Source organism: Phocoena phocoena, chromosome 8, assembly GCF_963924675.1.
Source record: "Phocoena phocoena chromosome 8, mPhoPho1.1, whole genome shotgun sequence".
Classification (NCBI taxonomy): Eukaryota; Metazoa; Chordata; class Mammalia; order Artiodactyla; family Phocoenidae; genus Phocoena; species Phocoena phocoena.
The window spans coordinates 39,615,815-39,635,943 of record NC_089226.1 but is presented as its reverse complement, the minus strand read 5'-3'; the positions used below and the strand labels follow the sequence as shown (position 1 = coordinate 39,635,943).

Below are 20,129 nucleotides of genomic sequence, written 5' to 3'. Positions count from 1 at the left end.
ACATTTGAGTTGGGTCTTGAAGAATAAATAAGAGCTGTGGGGTAGAGGTGAAGTAGCGGTAGGTACTATGCAGGGGAGATGCCGTTTCTTCAGACAAAAAGCTTTGGAGGTTTTGCCGGGCATGAGCTGCAATAAGGCAGAGCACTGGTGGGGTAAGAAGTAGCAGAAGGTGTGTTTGGACAGGGAAGTTGAGACCGGTTGCTGAAGGTCTTTGACTGTCATACTAAAGAGTTCAGAATTTATCCATAAACAATTAGGAGAACCAGTGTTTTCCAGTAGATACTGTGTTGATGTTTACTAGGCTGACTTCAATGGCAGCGAGGGATGAATTAGAGGAAGGGGATACTGGAGGCGAGGAAGGGGATACTGGAGGCCAGGAGGGCCTCAGGGACTGGAGTCAATTGTCCAGATAAGACTTGGTGAGGGTGACCTAGGTTTGAGGACATAGGTATAGGGGAGCCTTATATGCTAAGAGAAATAGAATTGATATCATTTAATGATTGATTAGCTGTGGACGTTGAGGAATAATAGGGCAGCTGGAAATAAGGCAACTGGAAAACAAGCTCTCAGGAGAGAAACTGGGTCTGGAGATACACATTTGGGAATCGCCAGCATTTAGATGTTTCTGAGCTTGCTCTGCTCAGGGAGAGCATGGAGCATGGGAAGAGAAGACAAGTGGCCACTGCCTATCATGGATATGTCTTCATTCTCACCAAAGGCTTTATTCATCTGTTTCTAAATCAAATGAGCTGAGGTTTCCCCGTGCCACCCCAATGGCAGTGTGCAGGGCATACTTTGGCCGTACATCTTGCAAAAAGGGAGTGACTGGGCCTTGGCAGAGAGAGAGAGCTGGCTGATCGGCCTGCCACTTACTTCCCAGCTGCTGACGCATTTCCCTGCATTCGGTGGGGGATGGCAGCTGTGAAGCACTATGCCAACCTTTAGGCCCCTGACAGGCAGGAGAACTCAGTGGGCACAGTCTGACCCCACTGGGGAATCAAGATGGGGCCTGGGAGGGCTCTTATTCCTACCCTTTTATGGTTCCTTAAGCCAGGGAGAAATTTAAACTTAAAAACTATCAGGTTTGAAGAAGAAAAAGAAATCTTCAGATCTCTGGTGTTTAGAACATTGATTTGTCAGAGTTAAATAATCCATGATGTTTATCCCAGAATCATATCAGAGTTTGGTTTGTGATAGTTCGCATTTGTTTAAGTCGGCCTCTAGAGCCTGATAGAAAGTGAAAATATCCCCAGATCAAGCCTCCTTCCTTCTGCTCGGCTTTGTTCTTTGTTAAATGGCAATGCATAAAGTGGATCATTTTGCTTTTTGTCACTTGGTAGTAGATGTGCTGCGAGTGGGAGACACAGTGAGGGGAGGAGGGAAGCCCTTCCTGGAGGGCTACCCGGTTATCGGTGGGCGGTGTCATTTGTCTCAAAGTTATGACATCAAAAAGAAGAAGAAATGTATGAAGGATTTGACCTGATTGCCAGGCTTGACAGCTGGGTCCACATGACACATCAAAATGTCCCAGAAGACGTACCAGACAGGCCATTGAGGCTGGACCTCAGAGCTCCAAGGCGCCTTTGTGAGCCTGCCCACGCCTAGCCAGCATGACTCCAGCAGTGCAACCTTTGGCCGACAGGGTAAACAAAGTTGCGTCCACACCAGCCCTGCTTCAGACACCTTCAGTGTGGCCTGAGCTCCAAGGGTTGGATCTGAAGTTCAGCAGTGTCTGATGTTCAAGTTATCTTTGACCCATGAGAAGAGCAGGGCTCCTTTTAATTTCACTGACACATTCCCTTATGCTTAACGGGTTATCAGTTTGTCATTAATAGTGATGGTTTGGGAAGCTGCGGGCTGTTGGGTCAATACATCGCAGACTCTTCTGAGTCGGAGAGACTCAGTAATCTCAGACTCTTCTGAGTCTGACTGAGATTACCGGGTCCACGTCTGGGCCGTGTGCTGCAAAAATGGCCTCAGTATGTTGTGAATGTTCAGTGTTCTGATCCAACCCATCAGCCTGTCGAGACTTCAGTTCGTTTTGCCTAGAGGTGGAAAGGTCCAAAGAGCATAGAGCTTAAGATAAGATGAGGAAGAACCTGGAGTTCTTTTGCCTTCATTACTGAGTCACCATAGCTTACAAATTCTCTCACCTGCTCTGATCTGCGAATGATGGGAGATGTGGTGGCTTATGGGCTCCTTTTGTGGGAAACCCCACGGAGAGACCACCAGTCAAGGTGTACTTGACTTGCACACCTTGGCCTTTTTTGTGAGCGTGCTAGTGAGGCTGGGGAGATGGAAGGACTAGGGCAACCTGGCCCCACTGGGGTGGCTGGTGGGGACCTCCGGGGACCATGAGTGGCCATGGATAGAGACAATGGTTTAGTTCCTGCCCTTTCTTCCGTTTCCTTCAACCTGAAAGTGGAAATGGATATAAATAAGGACAAGGTGAGAATTGGACAGGTTGTTCTCTGGAGAATTAGGCTTTAAAAAAAATAAAGAAAAGGAAGAATTTTGATATTAACGCTGACACATTTTGTGGAAACAGAGCACTTCTAAGAGTTGTGACTTGGCTTACGCAGTCTGTACTGTTAATGGAAGTGAATGCACGAATGAATACCAGTGGATGATCTGATTTTCATCAAAGCAGTTTGGAGCACAGTTGTCAAATGTATGTTTGTTTTCCAAAGAAATCTGTCCATATTTCCCAAAGTGGAAACTAAAGATGCTAAAAGATTATTTAAAGTATCCTACTTTCTTAATACAACCACTGTTAACATTTTCCCTGTACAAATTAATTTTTTCACATGTTGTAATCATAGATTATATTCCGTTTAGTATCTTAGCTCTTTTTAGATAGTATTATATTACAAGTTTTTTTCTACAATGTTTGTTTTCATAACCATCCTTTCTATTGCTGCATAATATTTCATAAATTATATATTTACATCTTTTTCTCTATAAATAGTATAGAGACCATCATCATGCACATCGAATTTTTCATATTTTGGTTTGCTTCTTTAGGCATCATTATTTAGAAATGAAATTATTGGGTAAATTTTAGTTAAATATTTAATGACTTCTGATACCAGATAATTTTATGAAAATATTATAGTGCCTGTTTCACTGCCCTATGACCAACATTAGTCATTATAATTACAAAAACTTTGCTAATGTAATAGGCAAATTGTGTTAATTTTTAATTTTCATTTGCAATTATTAGCTTGGTTAATTTGGCGGGGGGCGTGTATTTGACTAGTTAGGTTGATTTGATTTTGAAAATTGGCCCTTGGTATTTTTGTGTTCATGTGATCTGTATATTTTCATGGCTTCAGAATAAACTAAAACCTGTTTTCTCTAATACTTGCTCTGATTTTCCAGTTTCTGGAACTCCATCTCCACCCTTCTCAGGTAACAATGGAACAGAGGCAGTGGTAGCAGAGGCCTCAGGCACGGTGTGGGTCCTCCTCCTACACCTTCAAAACAGTTCTCAGGGATGGATACTCTGAATATCCCCATTTTATGATATGGGGATTTATGATATGATAAAAACTTAGGCTGAGAGAGAGAGGTTAAAGTAACTTAGTCACGGGCACCAGATTGGAAGTGCGGGAGCCGGGGTGCAGCCCTGGACCTCTCTGCCACACAGTGCCTCTCCCATGAGTGTAAACACTCAACCACTGCCAAGGATTTCCGGTTTTATTTGGTGTCACTTAGCCGGTGAATTTCTAATCAGATTTATATGTCACACCTGATGTCCAGCCTGTGTTCCGCCCCCCTGGGACCAGGATCCCCTTTCTCTCCAGATACCTCGGAAGACTTAGGAGCACACTGAACCTTGCTGACAGCTGTAGGTTGTGAGCTTCGGCTGTCTTTGGTTTGCTTTCATTTGGAGGTCGGGGACTGTGAAGCAGTATACCAGCAGTACGTGGAGTTGTTTGCTTTAGCCTGTGTTTAGCAGAAGGTTTCAGTTATGGAAGATGCTAAATACTCTTTTAGTGATTTTTATGATTTTTTATGTTTCAGGCAGTATGAGAAAAAGACTAAAAATGACTTCTGTCAATGAAAGGCACTCTCTTCCTGCCTGTCCATTACCTTTTCTGCCCTTTATCTTAGCTGAATCTTGCCTTTCAGCATATGGGGTTTGATTTACTAGCTTCCCAGAGGCAGAGGAAAGAGTGGTAACTGTTTATTGATAGTTTATTCATCTATGAATGTATTCATTTTATTCTTGGTGTGTAGATAGATACTATAAAAGCAAGGAGTGGTGGCATTTGACCCAGCCCTTCTGTCCTGGGCTGATACAAGCATCTTCTTACAAGATGACGTCAGAGCCAGCGGTGCCGTGGATCCCCTTCCACAGAGCACATTTGCTCCTTCTCTTCGCAAGCCGGCATCACCACCACCATCCTTCCCATCAGTGCCAGGGGCTCGCAGTTTCCTGCACTAATGGAGGGACCCTATAGTGTGACTGGTCTCCCAAAATCGCTCATGTTTTCCTTTAAAAAATGCCCTGTACATTTTCCCCTAGATAAACCTCCTGGTGTGGTTTTATTTAGCATAGAGTCAAAGTTCCTGATGCTCTCTGGGAACATGTCAAAAGACAGTGCAGGGAGGAGGGAGGGAGCAAAGAGGACACAGCCCTGGGGCACATGTGGCGAATTAGAGAGAGAGAAAGCCTCTCCCCAAGAACACACATCGATCCAACAGTGCAGGCAGAATGCAGTTTACAACGTGAACAAGCATAAAGATACAGGCTAAAGAGCAGGTCTTACCTCTGGGTGGGCGTGAGGTCTGGAATGTGCTGTAGTACAGGAAAGAGTGTTTGGTGGTCCGGTCTTACTCTGAGTTGGAAACGGCTGGAGGAGGAAGGAGGATTTTTGGAGTAAGTGTGTTTGCAAAGTGCTGATTTGCAGTTTAGACACCTATGAAAATGAATTGCTATGTGGCATCAAAATGTGAGCTAGACCCAAGGCTATTGGATTAACAGCTATGCGTTGCTCTTAACAAAAGTGAGGCCAGGGAGTGTTATTTAAATTCCACCAGCTAGAGCTTCCCTGGTGGCACAGTGGTTGAGAGTCCGCCTGCCGATGCAGGGGACACGGGTTCGTGCCCCGGTCCGGGAAGATCCCACATGCCGCGGAGCGGCTGGGCCCGTGAGCCATGGTCTCTGAGCCTGCGCGTCCGGAGCCTGTGCTCCGCAACGGGAGAGGCCACAACGGTGAGAGGCCCGCGTATCGCAAAAAATAATAGTAACGATAATAAATTAAAAAAAATAAATTCCACTAGCTAAACATGTGTTTTGAATACCAGCATTAAAACTCAGGAGTTTGTATAATTTTTAAGCTGAATTATGGCTGGATGAGCCAAATAAAATGCCCTGTTTATTGTGAGAAGCAACTCTGCAGTGTGGGAATTTCAAAAGGCTAGGGTCAAGTTCAGCTTACTTTCTCAGGAAATCTAACACAGTTCCCGCAGCAATGCATTAAATGAGTGGCTTCTCCAAACAGGAGGATTATCCATACGCATCCTGCATAGCAATAATTTTGATATTAGCTTACCCAAGACCCTAGTCTCAATTTGAACATTTATGAGTCTCGTGTCTGCACCACCAAAGAGATCCAGGTGGGAAGGCTGTGGGTTTGGGAAAAGAAGATGTGAGGGGTTTTGAGTCCTGGCTCTCCCACTTTGTAGCAAATTGAATAAGTTCTCAGAGACTCAGTTTCCTTATGTGCAGCTTGTTACAGCTGATTTTTCCTAAAACTAACTGATTTTCTTCCTTACATAAATAAACATGTTCATTGTAGAAAATCTAGAAATATAGATAACTCCCACTTCCTCCACTCCCTAAAAAAAAAAAAAAGAAGGAAAATAGAAATTACCTGCAGTCCCATTATCCAGCCGTAACCATTGTTAAATACTCCATTCACTGTTGCTTTGAGGGTTAGAAAATTATAAGAAAATACTCTAAGTTGGAAATCTCTAGGTAAATAAGAGGTATTTTTATTGAGTGAGAAGTCTTAAAATTTGAACCTCTTCACAGCCAAGAAGCCCTGTTATTTTCATCTCATTTTAAAATTCTTTTATTTTATTTTGTTTACTTTCTCTGATTATTAGAATAACTGCTGATTTTTTTGGCTTATCTTTATTTTCTAATTTTTCTCATTTTTTGGCTTATCTTTATTTTCTAATTTTTCTCTATTTTCTAATTTTTCTATAACATATATTACTTAGTGAAAATTTTTTTGAATAGTCATCCGTGTTCATTGTAGAAATTGTATAAAGAACAGAAAAATATGAAGAGTGAAAAAACATCCCTAATTTCATCACCTAGAGATAGTCATTCTGACCTTTTGTCATAGTTCCTTCTAGTCATTTTTCTATATACTATTTTTTACTCAGGTGAAATGCTAATATGTATCATATCTTGAGAATTTTAAAGAATCTTTGCTTAGAGGCTCAGTAAACATTCATTGAACTGAATTGTTAATGTTGATAAATGGAAAACAGTTGTCTTGATTTTACTTCTCTACTAATAAGTTTGCTTTAGGAAATGTATTTAGCTGTTTGCATTTTCTCTTCTGAATTACTTGATCATATCCTTCGTCTGTTTATCCATTGATGTTTCTTTTCCTGTTGTGTTTTGGACAATTTTTGTCAGTCACACAAGCCATACTTATTAAATGTTAGCATCATGGCCTAATTGTAGATAAATATATAGTTTAATACATTGAATATAGCTTGCTGATCACCATTGATGCTTGGGGATCTGGGGACAGTAGAGTGGGGACTGCTAGTCTGTTTGCATGAATTGTTTTGTTGCTCACTGATTTCTGGAATTGTCTCCAAAATGAGGCCTTCTGGTGTTCATGCAATGTGGACTAGAGCAGTGCTCAACAATAGAAATATAATGTGAGGAGGGGAAGGAGGGGTGGGATAAATTGGGAGATTGGGATTGACACATACACACTACTATATATAAGATATATAACCAATAAGGACCTACTGTGTAGCACAGGGAACTCTTCTCAATACTCTGTAATGACCTATATGGGAAAAGAATCTAAAAGAATCAGTGTATAACTGATTCACTTTGCTGTACAGCAGAAACAAACACAACACTGTAAATCAAGTACACACCAATAAAAATTTTTAAAAAATAAAATGGCTAAATTAAAAAAAATAAAGACATTGACATCCTTAAAAGAAAAGAAGTGTAATCTGGGTCACATATCTAATTAAAATTTTTCCTGCAGCCACATTTTTAAAAAGTTAAAAGAAACAGGTGAAATTAATTAAAAGACATGTTTTAGTTAACCATTTTTAAAAATTGAAGTATAATTGACTTACAATGTTGTGTTACTTTCTGCTGTACATCAAAGTGATTCAGTTATACATACATATATACATTCTTTAAAAATATTTTTTTCTATTATGGTTTATCACAGGATATTGAATATAGTTCCCTGTGCTATACAGTAGGACCTTGTTGTTTACCTATTTTATATATAGTAGTTTGTATCTGCTAATTCCAAACTCCTAATTTATCCCTCCCTGCCTTCCCCTTTGGTAACTGTAAGTTTGTTTTCTATGTCTGTGAGTCTGTTTCTGTTTTTTGTCAATAAGTTCATTTGTATCATTTTTTAAGATTCCAGATATAAGTGATGTCATATGATATTTGTCTTTGTCTGACTTACTTCACTTAGTATGATAATCTCCAGGTCCATCCATATTGCTGCAAATGACATTCTTTCTTTTTTATGGCTGAGTAATGTTCCATTGTGCTTATATACCACATCTTCTTTATCCATTCATCTGTCAACGGACACTTAGGTTGCTTCCATATTTGGGCTATTGTAAATAGTGCTGCTATGAACATTGGGGTGCATGTGTCTTTTCCAAATATATGCCCAGGAGTAGAATTGCTGGATCATATGGTAACTCTAGTTGTAGTTTTTTAAGGAACCTCCATACAGTTAGTTAATCCATTTAAAAACATAATTTTAGATACATGTTTTAGTTAACCCATTATATGCAAAATATTATGATTTCAACAGGTAATCAACATAAAAAACTATTAATGAGATGTTTTACATTTTTTGTACTGTCATCAAACTTTGATGTGCCTTTTATACTTCCTGCACATCTCAGTTCAGATGAGTCACATTTCAGGTGTTCAGTAACCACGTGTGGTTTGTGGCTACTATTTTGGACAGCACAGGTCTAGAAGAAAGTGAGAATCTGTGTTCAAGAGAGAGTGTCCTGACGTGTACAGGCATCACCTTTATACTCTTGTTCTGCATTGCACTGCAAGCAAACAGTTCAGAAATGGAAGATTCTGTGGTGCTAGCATTTGCTTTTATTCCTTGTTGAAGCTTTACTGTTAGGGACTGGGATTCTCAACACATAGTGTTTGAAGAGGAAGCGACACCCAAGGGTGCATTTGTCCCTTGCCTTTCTCCTAACACCCGTTAGCAGTGTGTGATAATAGAAGAGGCTAACAGTTATTAAGTATCAATAGTTTCCTAATGATAGACACTATGTGCAGTGCTTTACATGCATTATCTCATTTAATTCTCACAACAACTCTTGAGGTAGATACTGTTATCATCACCATTTAAAGGTGACGAAGAAGTTAAAAACTTGCCCATGGTTACTTGGCTAGAAGGAAGCAGAAGCAGGGAAAAGAGACCCCATATTAAGGAACAGTGCTCTCCTGTACCAACATGGGGCAAAAGCCCTGGTGTGGTGGGAGTATGCGGGTTCCAACCCCCAGTTCATAGCCCATTGTTTTGCTTCATAAAGACTGAGATCTCTGGTTTGTGATCCTCTGAGCCTTAGTTTGCATACTTTAAAAACAGAATAATAATATATGGTGTGACAGCAGGGAATGCCCAAGCTTGTGAGAATGGAATGACAGTGGATGTAAAGTGCTATTCATGGCACATTTAGTACAGGTATAATGTAAACACATACATTTAAACAAGCTTATTTATGAAGCTTACTGTATGCAGAGAGAAGCAAATGGATGTTGATTAGCTGTCTCCAATGACCTCGTTTCCCCAGTCCAGATAACATTGTCACTTCAGTTTTGAGCTGCATTTTGTGACAACTCAATACATGAGAACGGCAGTGACTTGGAGCTATGTTATTATATTGGCAATGTCATGATTGGAGATTCTACCTATGTGATCCAGAACCAATCTAAATACCAGAGGTCTCTTCCTTAATAAAACAATGTTGAAGGTTGAGTCAGTCTTTGAAAGTGCATCGAGCATATATGGTCTCCTAACTTGCTCTTGGGTTCAAGGGCCAAATCAATTGACAAAAATGTACTGGGTACCAGCTTAGTATAAGTCATGCTTTTCTACCCTCAAAAAAACATGCATGCTAGTAATTAGGGAGAATAATACACACATGCATAAAAAATTAAATAATATCGTATTTAAAAATTCAAGAGAAGGTAGGTTGTCAGGTGTGTGATTCAGGCAAGGTTGTAAGTTTGGAAGTAAGAAGCGGGTGCAGATTCTGGGGTCAGGCTAGGCCTGGGGTGGTCCAAGTCACTGACGATGGAAGACCAGCCTGCACGACTTCCCAGTATGACCCCCTATTTTGTCTCTTAGATGTGGCTCTTTAAATGCTCCTTGATTCTTGTTTCTAATACATCACTGTGGGCTTGGGGCAAAGAGGCTTTTTCAGCCCTGCTCAGACGTATTTAAATAACTGGTCAGTTCAGTGGCATGTGGGAAGAGGTCACTTTCTGTGGTGTCCCAAGGCTCATTTGGTTCCTTGAGAAAGGAGCAGGACCTGTTGGTGGTCCTGCCTTGGTTTGTGTGAGGATTAAGCAAGGTGATGAAATGTGCTAACTGGCAGATGGCATAGACCCTCAATAAATGTGAGTTGAATGCTCTCTGTAGAAGGGACATTAACCTATGAAAGATAATAATGTTGAAGGTAAGTAACAGTCCAAGAGGACAACTCAGGGGCAGGTTTCTAGCCTTCATGCTTCCCCCGAGGTGACTCAAGCCTACAAAAAGCTGTGATGCTGTTGTTAGGATGTGAGCCATGGATGTGGTGGTGGCTCAGACTGAGCCACAGGAACGCAGGAGCAGAGGACAAGGGGTGGCTGCCTTCCCTCCCTGCTTTCACCTGGTCTGTTCAGGGCAAGAGTGAGCTACAAGGACTCTGAAACTGAAAAGCCTGGGCTTTGATTCTCCTTTATGTTTCTATTATCTCTGTTCCATTTTGCAGGTTACTTACCATCTTGTCCCTTGCGTTCTCATCTAAATACAGAGCCTTGACGAAGATGCCTGTTTTATAAGGCAATCGTAAAGGTCAAAATGAGATGGTGCATGTAGTGGTGCGTACCACAGTGACTGGTACGTAAAAAGTGCCCGGTGAATGTCAGCCATAACCGAAAAAAATTATTGGACTGCTCATGAAAGCCACACTCAGGGCTAGGCTCTGGGATATAGATGATGATAATTACAATAATGGTGATAATAGCTAACATTTGTCCACTGCTTAATTTGTGCCTGGCTTTATACATATTAACTCCGTAAGTCCTTTAACAATAAGCCAAGTGGTGGATGGTCCCAGGAGGCACATAATGTCAAGTAACCTAGCTCTCTGCCTTCACTTTCTAACAGGGGGAGTAGGCTCACGAATAGAAGATTGTGGCATAGAATTCTATTCACAAGTAGTTTCTCGGTAAATGTTGGTTCCCTTCTCCCCTTTTTCCCTTTTCTCTGTGTCCCTTATGAGGAAGGGTTTATCCTGCTGGTGGCTGATCAGTAGCGTTCTTTGGAAGCTGGGGATAGCTTGTTTCATAGCACTGGTATGATCGTGACACTTTCCGGCCCTCCCCCACCATTCTTTCCTCTTCATTACCCTCAGCCAGATTTGCCTTGTACAGACCTTTGAGCCTACCAGCCCCAGCTGGCTGAGTAGCGAAGCCGCGGAACAGAGGTTTGCTCTCCTGGCTGCACGTCGTCCATTGTAATACGGTGCTTCTTGAATGTGTCACCGAGTTATTTTGTGAGGCCGGTGTTCTCTATTTAATAGAAGACTTCCCATTTTGAAAAACCCATTCTTTCTGTCTCCAAGCTTGGCAGACACCCTTTTCCTGCATTGCCACTCAGGTAACTCGTCACTGTCGTGGGTGGCTTAGGCTGACATTATGAAAAACCTCCCTTTTTCTTATATAAAGGAAAAGGATTACCGAGAAGATAAGCCTATCACTGACTGTGAGTTCCAAATCCCAGAGCCCAATAAATGTTAAAAGGTAGAAGCCCCAGCCTGAAGCTGCCTGGGTCAAAGGCAAGCCCGGATGCCTCATCTGTGCCCACTTGAGCTCCAAGGAGACGCGCCATGCTTGTCATTCGCATTGGATGAAGTGAGAAGGGAGAACCGAGGAGGTAGGGATGGGTGTCTGCCTTTGAATTGAGGCAGTGTAATTTGTGGCATTTTGTCTCTTGCCAAGGTAACCTCTATCCACGAAAACTGCACCGTAGTATTTAGCCAGTCTGTGGGAATGCACGTACTCACTAAGGATCTATGGTTTTCTGGGTCCACGACTGATAGGAGGTCCTGTGATCTGGGGTGAAAGTTGGGCGTTGTGAAGAGCAACCAGGGGCATCTCACTCTCGCTATGGAGTTGGACTTTGTACACACAGACCTCCTCATACACACGGGGCGACATGTATTCACATACACTTCAGTGTGGAAGGGGCACAGATTCATCAGAATGCAGAAACGTTGTATTTCATAACGGCCAGATAGTTAAGTATTCAATAATAGGTGTGGAGAGGGAGGGAGGAGGAAGGGTTTACACTTCCCCATCGACAGCACTCCTTTCTGAAATCTGAGACACTTAAGGAGTAAAGAACCACATTGAGCTCCATGGTTCTCTACCTTGACTTGGGGAACTTAGATCCCAGCTATTTTAACATGAAATGGATGGGGCGCCTAGATCGAAGGCATAAGGAAATCTAGTTGGGAACTATCTCCTAAGCCCTGGTGGAGTGCTCTGACATTGGTTACCAGAGCAGAGCTAGTGGTTAGTCACTCTGGCGGGATCTGCTGGGTTCCTTTTGAGGTCGTCTTTAGGAGTAACTGCGTCTCCATGTAGGGAGGGCTAAGGTGACCGTTGTTAACTTTTCTGCTAGAGAGTTTGACATTTAGCTGCCAGGAGTCAGCATTCAGAGGATTCTTAAAATGCCCTAAGAGGTACTTACAAACTGAGAGCTATGGAGGCTGACAGGGTCCGAAAACATTCCAGCAAATATACTCAAAAGGAAACATAAGGCCAGATGAGCTCCCGAGGAAAAGCGTAGTAGCTCTGAGAGTTTTGGCCACGGATGGCCACAAGTAATGGGAAGTGGCACAGGAAACTGTTACGGAGTAGAAGGATCTCAACCCCTTGATATAGAAAGTTGATGATTTGGGGCTTGCTGCTAATTCTTGGCACCCCAGTTCCCAGACTGAGACCTAAAGGTTGAAGGGGGCAGCAAGAAAACCATTTCTCCCAAGTCTGCAGAAGAGCGACAGCCGTGGTTGGAAAACTAGAGGCCAAGACTGTCTTTGCTGTTTATACCTATAGGAGTTGTCGTTAGGAGCCCTTGGCTTAGGCTGAAAGAAAATACAGTGATCCTTATGAAACAGGTTAGCAGAATCGTGAGGAGGGGATCGGTAGGGAGGGGCAACAGAAGGTGGAAATTCAAGTAAAGGAGCTAGTACCCAGAATTTGAACCATCAAGGGACACCTCTGTGTGTTCTTTTTTTTTTTTTTTTTTTGCGGTACGCGCGCCTCTCACTGTTGTGGCCTCTCCCGTTGCGGAGCACAGGCTCCGGACGCGCAGGCTCAGCGGCCATGGCTCACGGGCCCAGCCGCTCCGCGTCGTGTGGGATCTTCCCGGACCGGGGTACGAACCCGTGTCCCCTGCATCGGTAGGCAGACTACCAACCACTGCGCCACCAGGGAAGACCTGTGTGTTCTTTTTAACCTGGTTAAAATCAGACTTTTGATCCTCAGACCTCCTTATCTCAGCAAATCAGAACACACAAAGTTTGTTCCTTCCCTAAGACTTTCCCATTTCATTAAATGGTACCCTTGTCCATTTGTGTGGACCCCAGAATCTAGGAGTAATTTTAAATTTTTTCTCACTTTCCCTCTCCCCATACGTAATATAAATAAAACATACCACAGATCCATGTACTATTTCTTTTCTGCTGCTACCCTCTGAGCCTTTGTTAGGTCTCACCTTGACCACACCCAGGCCTCCTCACTGGGCACCTTTGGTCCACCCTTGCCAACGTACATCCCATCTATACACCACTCAGAGTGGAAGCAGCTCCCCCACTGGCCCTGCTTCACACTCTAAGGGAAGGGCTGCCCTTGGCTCACAAGGACCCTCGCCCATCCCGCTGGCCTTAGCCTGTGCTGCTTTTGCTGGCTGTGCTCTGTATCGACTTGCTTTCTTCCAGTTGATCTTCTCCTCTAAGTCCTGCCTTAAGCCCCACTCGCAGGCGATACCTCTACCTGGAACACTTTTCCCACTTCTCTACCCCCTGCCCCCAGCCACTTTTTCCTCCTGTCTGTCAACAGACTTCGACTCAAGCGTCCACCCCTGACCTTTCGGTATGACCTAGCCACTCAGTCATTCCCTGTCCCTGTCCCCCTGATTCTTTGGAGAGGGCTCATTACTTTTCAGTACCTGGCTTTGTGTGTTTATCGTGTGATGGTGTGCCGGTCTCTCTCCCCGAGAACGCAAGCTTCATGAGATCAGGGACCTTGTCTGTCTGGTCCACTCTTTCCTCAGTGACCAGAGCAGTGCTGATTCCGATGGGGAGAGCGCATTAAATATCTGTGGGATGGAGGGTTGAAGCTGCTTCAGTCAACCTAGCTTGGACCGTGCGTCAGTGACGACCCCTGGCAGTAGAAACCAGCCATAGTGCCCGTGTGGTTGGGCTTCCCTCCTCTCCCCACCACGGCCCTGGGGTCTGACTGCTGGTCTTCTGTTCCCTTGCAGCCGCCCCTGCCAGCTTCCTTTCCCGTCAACGGTGCAGCAGCACAGCCCGATGTCCTCCCAGAACTCCTCCGTCAGCGGGCCGTTGCACTCGGTGTCCCTGCCACCTCCACCTCCAATGACCCTGGCAGCCTCGCAGCCCACGCCAGCCGCCTCCCCCAGCCAGCAGCTTGGTCCGGATGCATTTGCGATCGTGGAGCGAGCCCAGCAGATGGTGGAGATCCTAACGGAGGAGAACCGGGTGCTGCACCAGGAACTTCAGAGTTACTACGACAACACCGACAAGCTCCACAAGGTACCGGACTTCCCTAGGGGAGGGGAGGGAGAAAGTTCTCTGGAAGGGGAACACAATTCCTTACCTGCCCGTGGGGGGTTGACTCCCTGACTCACTGGCCACAGTTTAACTAGACCCCTTTTTATACCAGGCACCGAGCAAGGCTTTAGGGAGACAAAAATAAATATGCCACGGTGCCTGCCTTGGAGGAGCTTATAGTCCAAAAGGGGTAGAGTTGCGTAAGTTAAACCTGCAGTAGGACATCAAGAGGCTGCAGGAGGGGCAGCAGAGGTGCCCCTGGACCTGAGACTCAGAGGCTGAGTAGCATTTCCCCAGATGGACAGTGTGGAAAAGGGGACACCGAGAGTAACACAAAGCAGTGAGTTGAGAGAGACAGGTTTTTCCTTTCAATCTGGTATCTCAGACAGGAACCTTGTGATTGCCATGTTGGTTTCATTAGCTGGTTTCTGCAAAAAGCAGCGATGTCTCAGCACTGAGGGCAGAGTACAGGTTACTGCGTGCTCTCCTTATGCTATGACTTAACAGGTGGGGAGATGCTGCGTAATTCCAGCCTGTGTCATTGTCGTGGGAATATTAGGATGTACGGCAGCCTTCATTCTTAGGGCTTTACGCTGAAAGCCAAAGTCAGCAGGAAGACATCCAGCGAGAGTGAAATCACAGGCAGTGATTTCATGATGACCCACATGCCAGCACCTGAAATGCTGCAGGTAGAAAGGAAGAGGTGAGGGGCAAAAGTCATAGGATCTTTTTTTTTTTTTTTAAGCAATTTTTTGTGTTTTTTTTAAATTTTATTTACTTATTTATTTTTAACATCTCCATTGGGGTATAATTGCTTTACAATGTTGTGTTAGTTTCTGCTATATAACAAAGTGAATCAGCTGTACGTATACATACGTATAGCTCTTGCGTCTCCCTCCCACCCTCCCTATCCCACCCAGTCATAGGATCTTTTCGGGCAGCAGAGCCCCAGGGCACTCGAGTTTCCTTTCTGGAAGCAAGGAGGCATGTGTGGTAGAAGGCATCTCATAAGAGTCTGGGTGCGTTCTCTGTCCTGGGCAGTCGCTTTTGTAAAGAGAAAGTGTGAGAATGTAAACTCACCTGGCTACAGAAGCATTGCCACTTGGTTCTGTGTAACAGGACATGCTTCTGGCTGGCCCATGGTGTTCTCTGTGCAATGTTGATCTCTCAGTTAAGCCTGGCCTTTCTGCTGGTCCGGGAGTCAGAACAGTCAGCCCCTGTGATTCCCTGAGGGCTGGCAGCAGTCGGCTGGGAGCAGTGGGTGGAATGATGCAAACATTCACAGACAAGGACCTGCCCCAGCTCATTTGTGCAGAGCTTCCACCGAGAGGGTCTGGAAATCCCTGGAGTCAAGACCAGGCTTGGCCCAGAGAACTCTGGCTGCCTTTATTGGAGGGGAACAAATGAGAGCCGGGAACCAGCGGGCTGCCTAAGGATGGCGGCCTCACTCCCAGCCTCAGTCATACCCTTAGAAGTTGGGAAACACGTGCTGGCTCCTGGCCTTGGCTGGAAGTCACTGCTTAGGCCCAGGCTTGCCTCTGATGCTTCCTGGGGCAGCTTCTTTCCTGGTACAGTCTGAAAATTGGGAAGGGCCAACTCAGCATTTTCTGGGAAATCAGTAATGTTTTTCTTCTCCCTGATGAAGCCCTATGGCAGGTGCTTTCAGGAGCCGCGCAGACTCACCTGAGGGCAGAGTGTGGTTCTCTGTCTCTTCCATGGACATTTTTGAACAGTTGCAGGGAGGATGCATAAATTGTGAGGTCTTGTTATTCTTTGTTGACTTTTTATTAAGATACACTTTTTTATTGGCCTGTAACATACATCTTTTTTTTCTTTTTTTGGCCGCACGTCATGTGGGATCTTCATTCCCCGACCAGGGTTCGAACCTGCGTCCCCAGCATCGGATGCATGGCATCTTAACCGCTGGACCGCCGGGGAAGTCCCCTATACATCTATTTCTTGATGTTGATGCCCATTTCTATTTTGAAAACCAAAATCAGCCTCCCAGTGATTCATTTTCCCTGTACAGGGGATGACTCTTAAACTTTGTGACCAAAAGCATTTTGATGACTTAAGGAGAAAAATCAAAAGCTGTGTCCCTTCTGGATTCCCAGACTCCTTCAGTCCCTTGAATGTTATGAATGGTTCTATAAATATTGTATTTCATTAACCTGTCATATGTCGAACTGGAATTGCCGATTTGAAATCTCAGGTTTTGATCGCTACTTGCCATATTTATCACTAAGTTCCGCAGCTCTTCTCAGCAGCTAGGGCCAAGAGAAAGAGAGCTGCATGAAACCGTGACTCGACAGTTGAAGGCTTGTGTTCCCGAGGTCATCCTAGCCTAGGCCTCACTGCTCCGCCGTGTCTCAGCAGCTGCTTATTTAAGCCTCAGGTCTAGAGAGAGGCCTGTCCAATGAGGTGACTTTACTCCTTGGGGATGATGCCCCCCGGCTTGGGTGGAACCACAGTGCTGCACCGTAGGATGTGGCTGCCCTGTGCTGGCAGGAACGTCCAACCCAGAGTCCTTCCTCACAGCTTTGGGAGCACTCGCAGAAATTCATCACCAGGGCAGAACCAAAAATAGATGAATTTTTAATTGCGGTGCTTTGCCTGTGTGCACTGAGCCAGGAGCACGACAGGAAACGACGACTAAACTCAGAGGCTGCCAAAGTACCGCCTGGAAATGAAGACCCGTTTCCAGAGAGGCACAAGGCAGTGATTATCCCTGTTAGTGTTGGAATGGTGGCTGGGGACCCCCAGAAAGAGCAGTGGTTTTTCATTATTTCCCTTGGGGCACTCGTTTTGCTTCTTTTTCCTCCCAGTTTCCCTGAAACATAGTTCATGGATGGAATTTCCAGCTGGGCCAGACTATGAGCTGGTTGGCCTCAGAAGCCATCAGGGTGGAGATGGACGTTTGAAGGGAAAGGGCGCCATGTTTACCGTCCCCCCGGGCTTGCTTTAGCAAAGACCCTCTTCTTTTGTCAGCGAAACAGAGGTGGCTGTGATTGGGCAGTCTGAGGCTTGGATGGCAGGCCTGTCTTCGATTCTGTAGGTCCCTGAGCTGTGCAGGCGAAGGTATCAGGGAACAAGCCAGTTTCTAGAGCTGGGAAGGGCTGAGATTTTTCTCCGGACACTTTTCTGTGCATTTGCTTCGTGGCAGCAATGCCAGTGAAAGCTGTGTGAGGCTTTCCCTTCTGCTCGTGGTTCTGTTTCTGGGCCAGGGAGTGCTTCTCCATGTGATTTCAGGGGATCTTGCAAGCCTGGCCTAAGAGCTTCCTGATGTCTAGGCTGTAAGGGAGGATGGGAGCTGTGGAGGCAAACCCAGTATCCCCTTCACACGATCATCCTCAGACTCTGAACTGGCCCAGATGTCTGTATATCAAAGGCAGCCTTTCCACCTCCCTCCACCTCTAACACGCATCAAGGGGAACTTAAGATGTTGTGGAGCTGCCGATGTGAAGAAGAGGGTGTGGTTCTCCTTCTGAAGGAGTGTACAGTCAGAAACTGTAGAGCTTTAGACTAAAAATTATTAAAATGATTCTAGTCCAGTTTCCCACCCCTTAGAAAGCCTTGCTTCATGTCTCCGAAGAGAAGATGTTCATTTTTTACTTGAATGTTGCTAGAAAAGAGAAGCTCACTACTGGGTAGACTTTTGGGAAAGGTGGTTAGGAAATTCCTCCATATGTTGAATCACAGTCTCATCTCATTAGGTTGCTGCGTTTAGTCGTAGTTCTGTCCTCTCCGGTCACACTGAAGGAGACTCATCTGTCTCCACCACGACAGGTATCGCTTTTTGCAGGAAATACATTGTCCAGAAGTATGACCCTTGCCCTTTCTCTCTTGGTAGCTACAAGCACGTAACCTTGTCCCAGTTCCTGTCCGTCTGAGTATCTGAGACGGTAAACTATGCCGTCTTGGGGACGCTGCAGTTTCCCTTTATAGCGTGCGGACGGAAGTTCTTTTCATGAAAGGAAAGAATCCACAGCCAGGTGTAGTTTGATCAATGTCCAAGGCTGTCTTTAGGAGTCATAAATATAGAGTAAACAGTCAGTACTTTTGTCATAAGAAGGCACAGGTCTGGGGCTGTAGGGACTGTTTCTGCCCTCAAGTAACTGACAGTCAAATGAGAGACACAAAATGCATCAGAATTCCAGTCAGGTGAATACAACAGATGAAAGTACGTGAAATCAGATGGAGGGAAGTTCCTACGGGTGGCCTAGTTGAGGAAGGCATCCTAGTTGCCCTGGGCTTGCAGAGGTCGACACCTCAGGGTTTTTGGTGCCCTCAGCTTCCTTGGGGACTAGGTGATGCCTTCGGTCTAGATGGGGATGGTCCAACTGTCCAAAAACCAAGGCCACCTTTTACAGATGGAATTAGCGTAGAAATGGTGGTATGTTTTGGAGCCATCTCTTTTGAAAACAAAATTAAAAGGAAGGAGCATAATTTGCGGTAGAACTGTGAACAGGATTCAGGACATGCTGTTCTTTCTGCTGCCACATGACCAATCATTCATGTTATCTTTGCAAGAGATAGAAAGGCTTTGTAGAAATGACGGGACTGTGGAACAACCAACTCTGCTATGAGGAGGCCTTTGGGAACATCTCCTGGTGCCGAAGGGAGCCTTGGCGTTGGGCCCCTCCCTGGTTGGAGGCCACTGAGCAGAAGGCCTGATGCCCTCCAGCCTCTTCACCCACCTCTTCTCAGATGTGTCTTTTTTTTTTTTTTTTTTTGCGGTACGCGGGCCTCTCACTGTTGGGGCCTCTCCCGTTGCGGAGCACAGGCTCCGGACACGCAGGCTCAGTGGCCATGGCTCACGGGCCCAGCTGCTCCGCGGCATGTGGGATCTTCCCGGACCGGGGCACGAACCCGTGTCCCCTGCATTGGCAGGTGCACTCTCAACCACTGCGCCACCAGGGAAACCCTCAGATGTGTCTTGGCTCCGTCTGTAACCTCCAGGGCATTGACCACATCCGGTCTCCTTCTTTAAGTTCCTGGGTTCCTGGCTGCAATGGCACCCCTGGCATCAGTCTGTCTCCTGGGTTCTCCTGCCTCGCCTTCTCCTGCAGTGTCAGCGCTCCCACCCTTGGCCCTCTGATCTTCTGTTGATCTCCCTAAGTGGTCTCACTCTGTGACTTCGTCTGTCATCTATGCACAGTGAAACAACTGCCCACCTGACTTTCAGACCCGTCTCTTTCCTACTAACTGTTCTGCAGGCACTTCAGACATGGTATCTCCAAAACCAGACTTTTGGTTTAGGTAAACCTGTTTCTCTTATCATTTATCTTGGTTAAGTCTTGTTACTCTGTCTTCTAAGCTATGAATGTCTGTGATTTCTTTCTCCCTTACCGTCCAGACCAGTCACGGAGACCTATTGATTCTACTCTTCAGTGTCTTTGGAATTTGTCCTTTTGGTTATCTGGGTTCATGCCCTTGTCCTGTCATTAAACTGTTTATGTTCGCTTCTTGCCTGGACTCCTTTCTCCTGCCTTCTCTCCCTACACCCACCCTGCAACCCCATCCTTTAATATGATCTCCATAAAACCTCAGGTGCGATTTATGCTTCTCTCCCCTCCCCAAGCTCTCCCCCCACACCCCAACAATTACGTTTGCCTGTAAAGTCCTTCCTTATGGCCACTTGCCCCTTGCTGTCATCCCCAGATGACCTGTCGTGTCAGAGACATGCACTTTCCTTCGTGGCTCTCTGTCTTGGGTCATTCCCTGTCTTCTGCCGAGAATGCCAAAGCCCTTTGGCCTTTTCTTTTCTGCTTGGCAAATTCCTGTTCATC

General features: G+C 45.3%; 1 protein-coding gene across 1 annotated transcript in view; it reads left to right on the top strand.

The window, feature by feature from the left end:
• The window catches only part of AMOTL1 (angiomotin like 1), a 69,127-nt gene that overhangs the window by 7,516 nt on the left and 41,482 nt on the right, over window positions 1-20,129 (top strand). Inside the window, exon 3 of the mRNA XM_065882014.1 lies at window positions 14,031-14,322. Coding sequence (XP_065738086.1) covers window positions 14,031-14,322 — 292 coding nt within the window. The remainder of the gene's footprint in view (window positions 1-14,030; window positions 14,323-20,129) is intronic.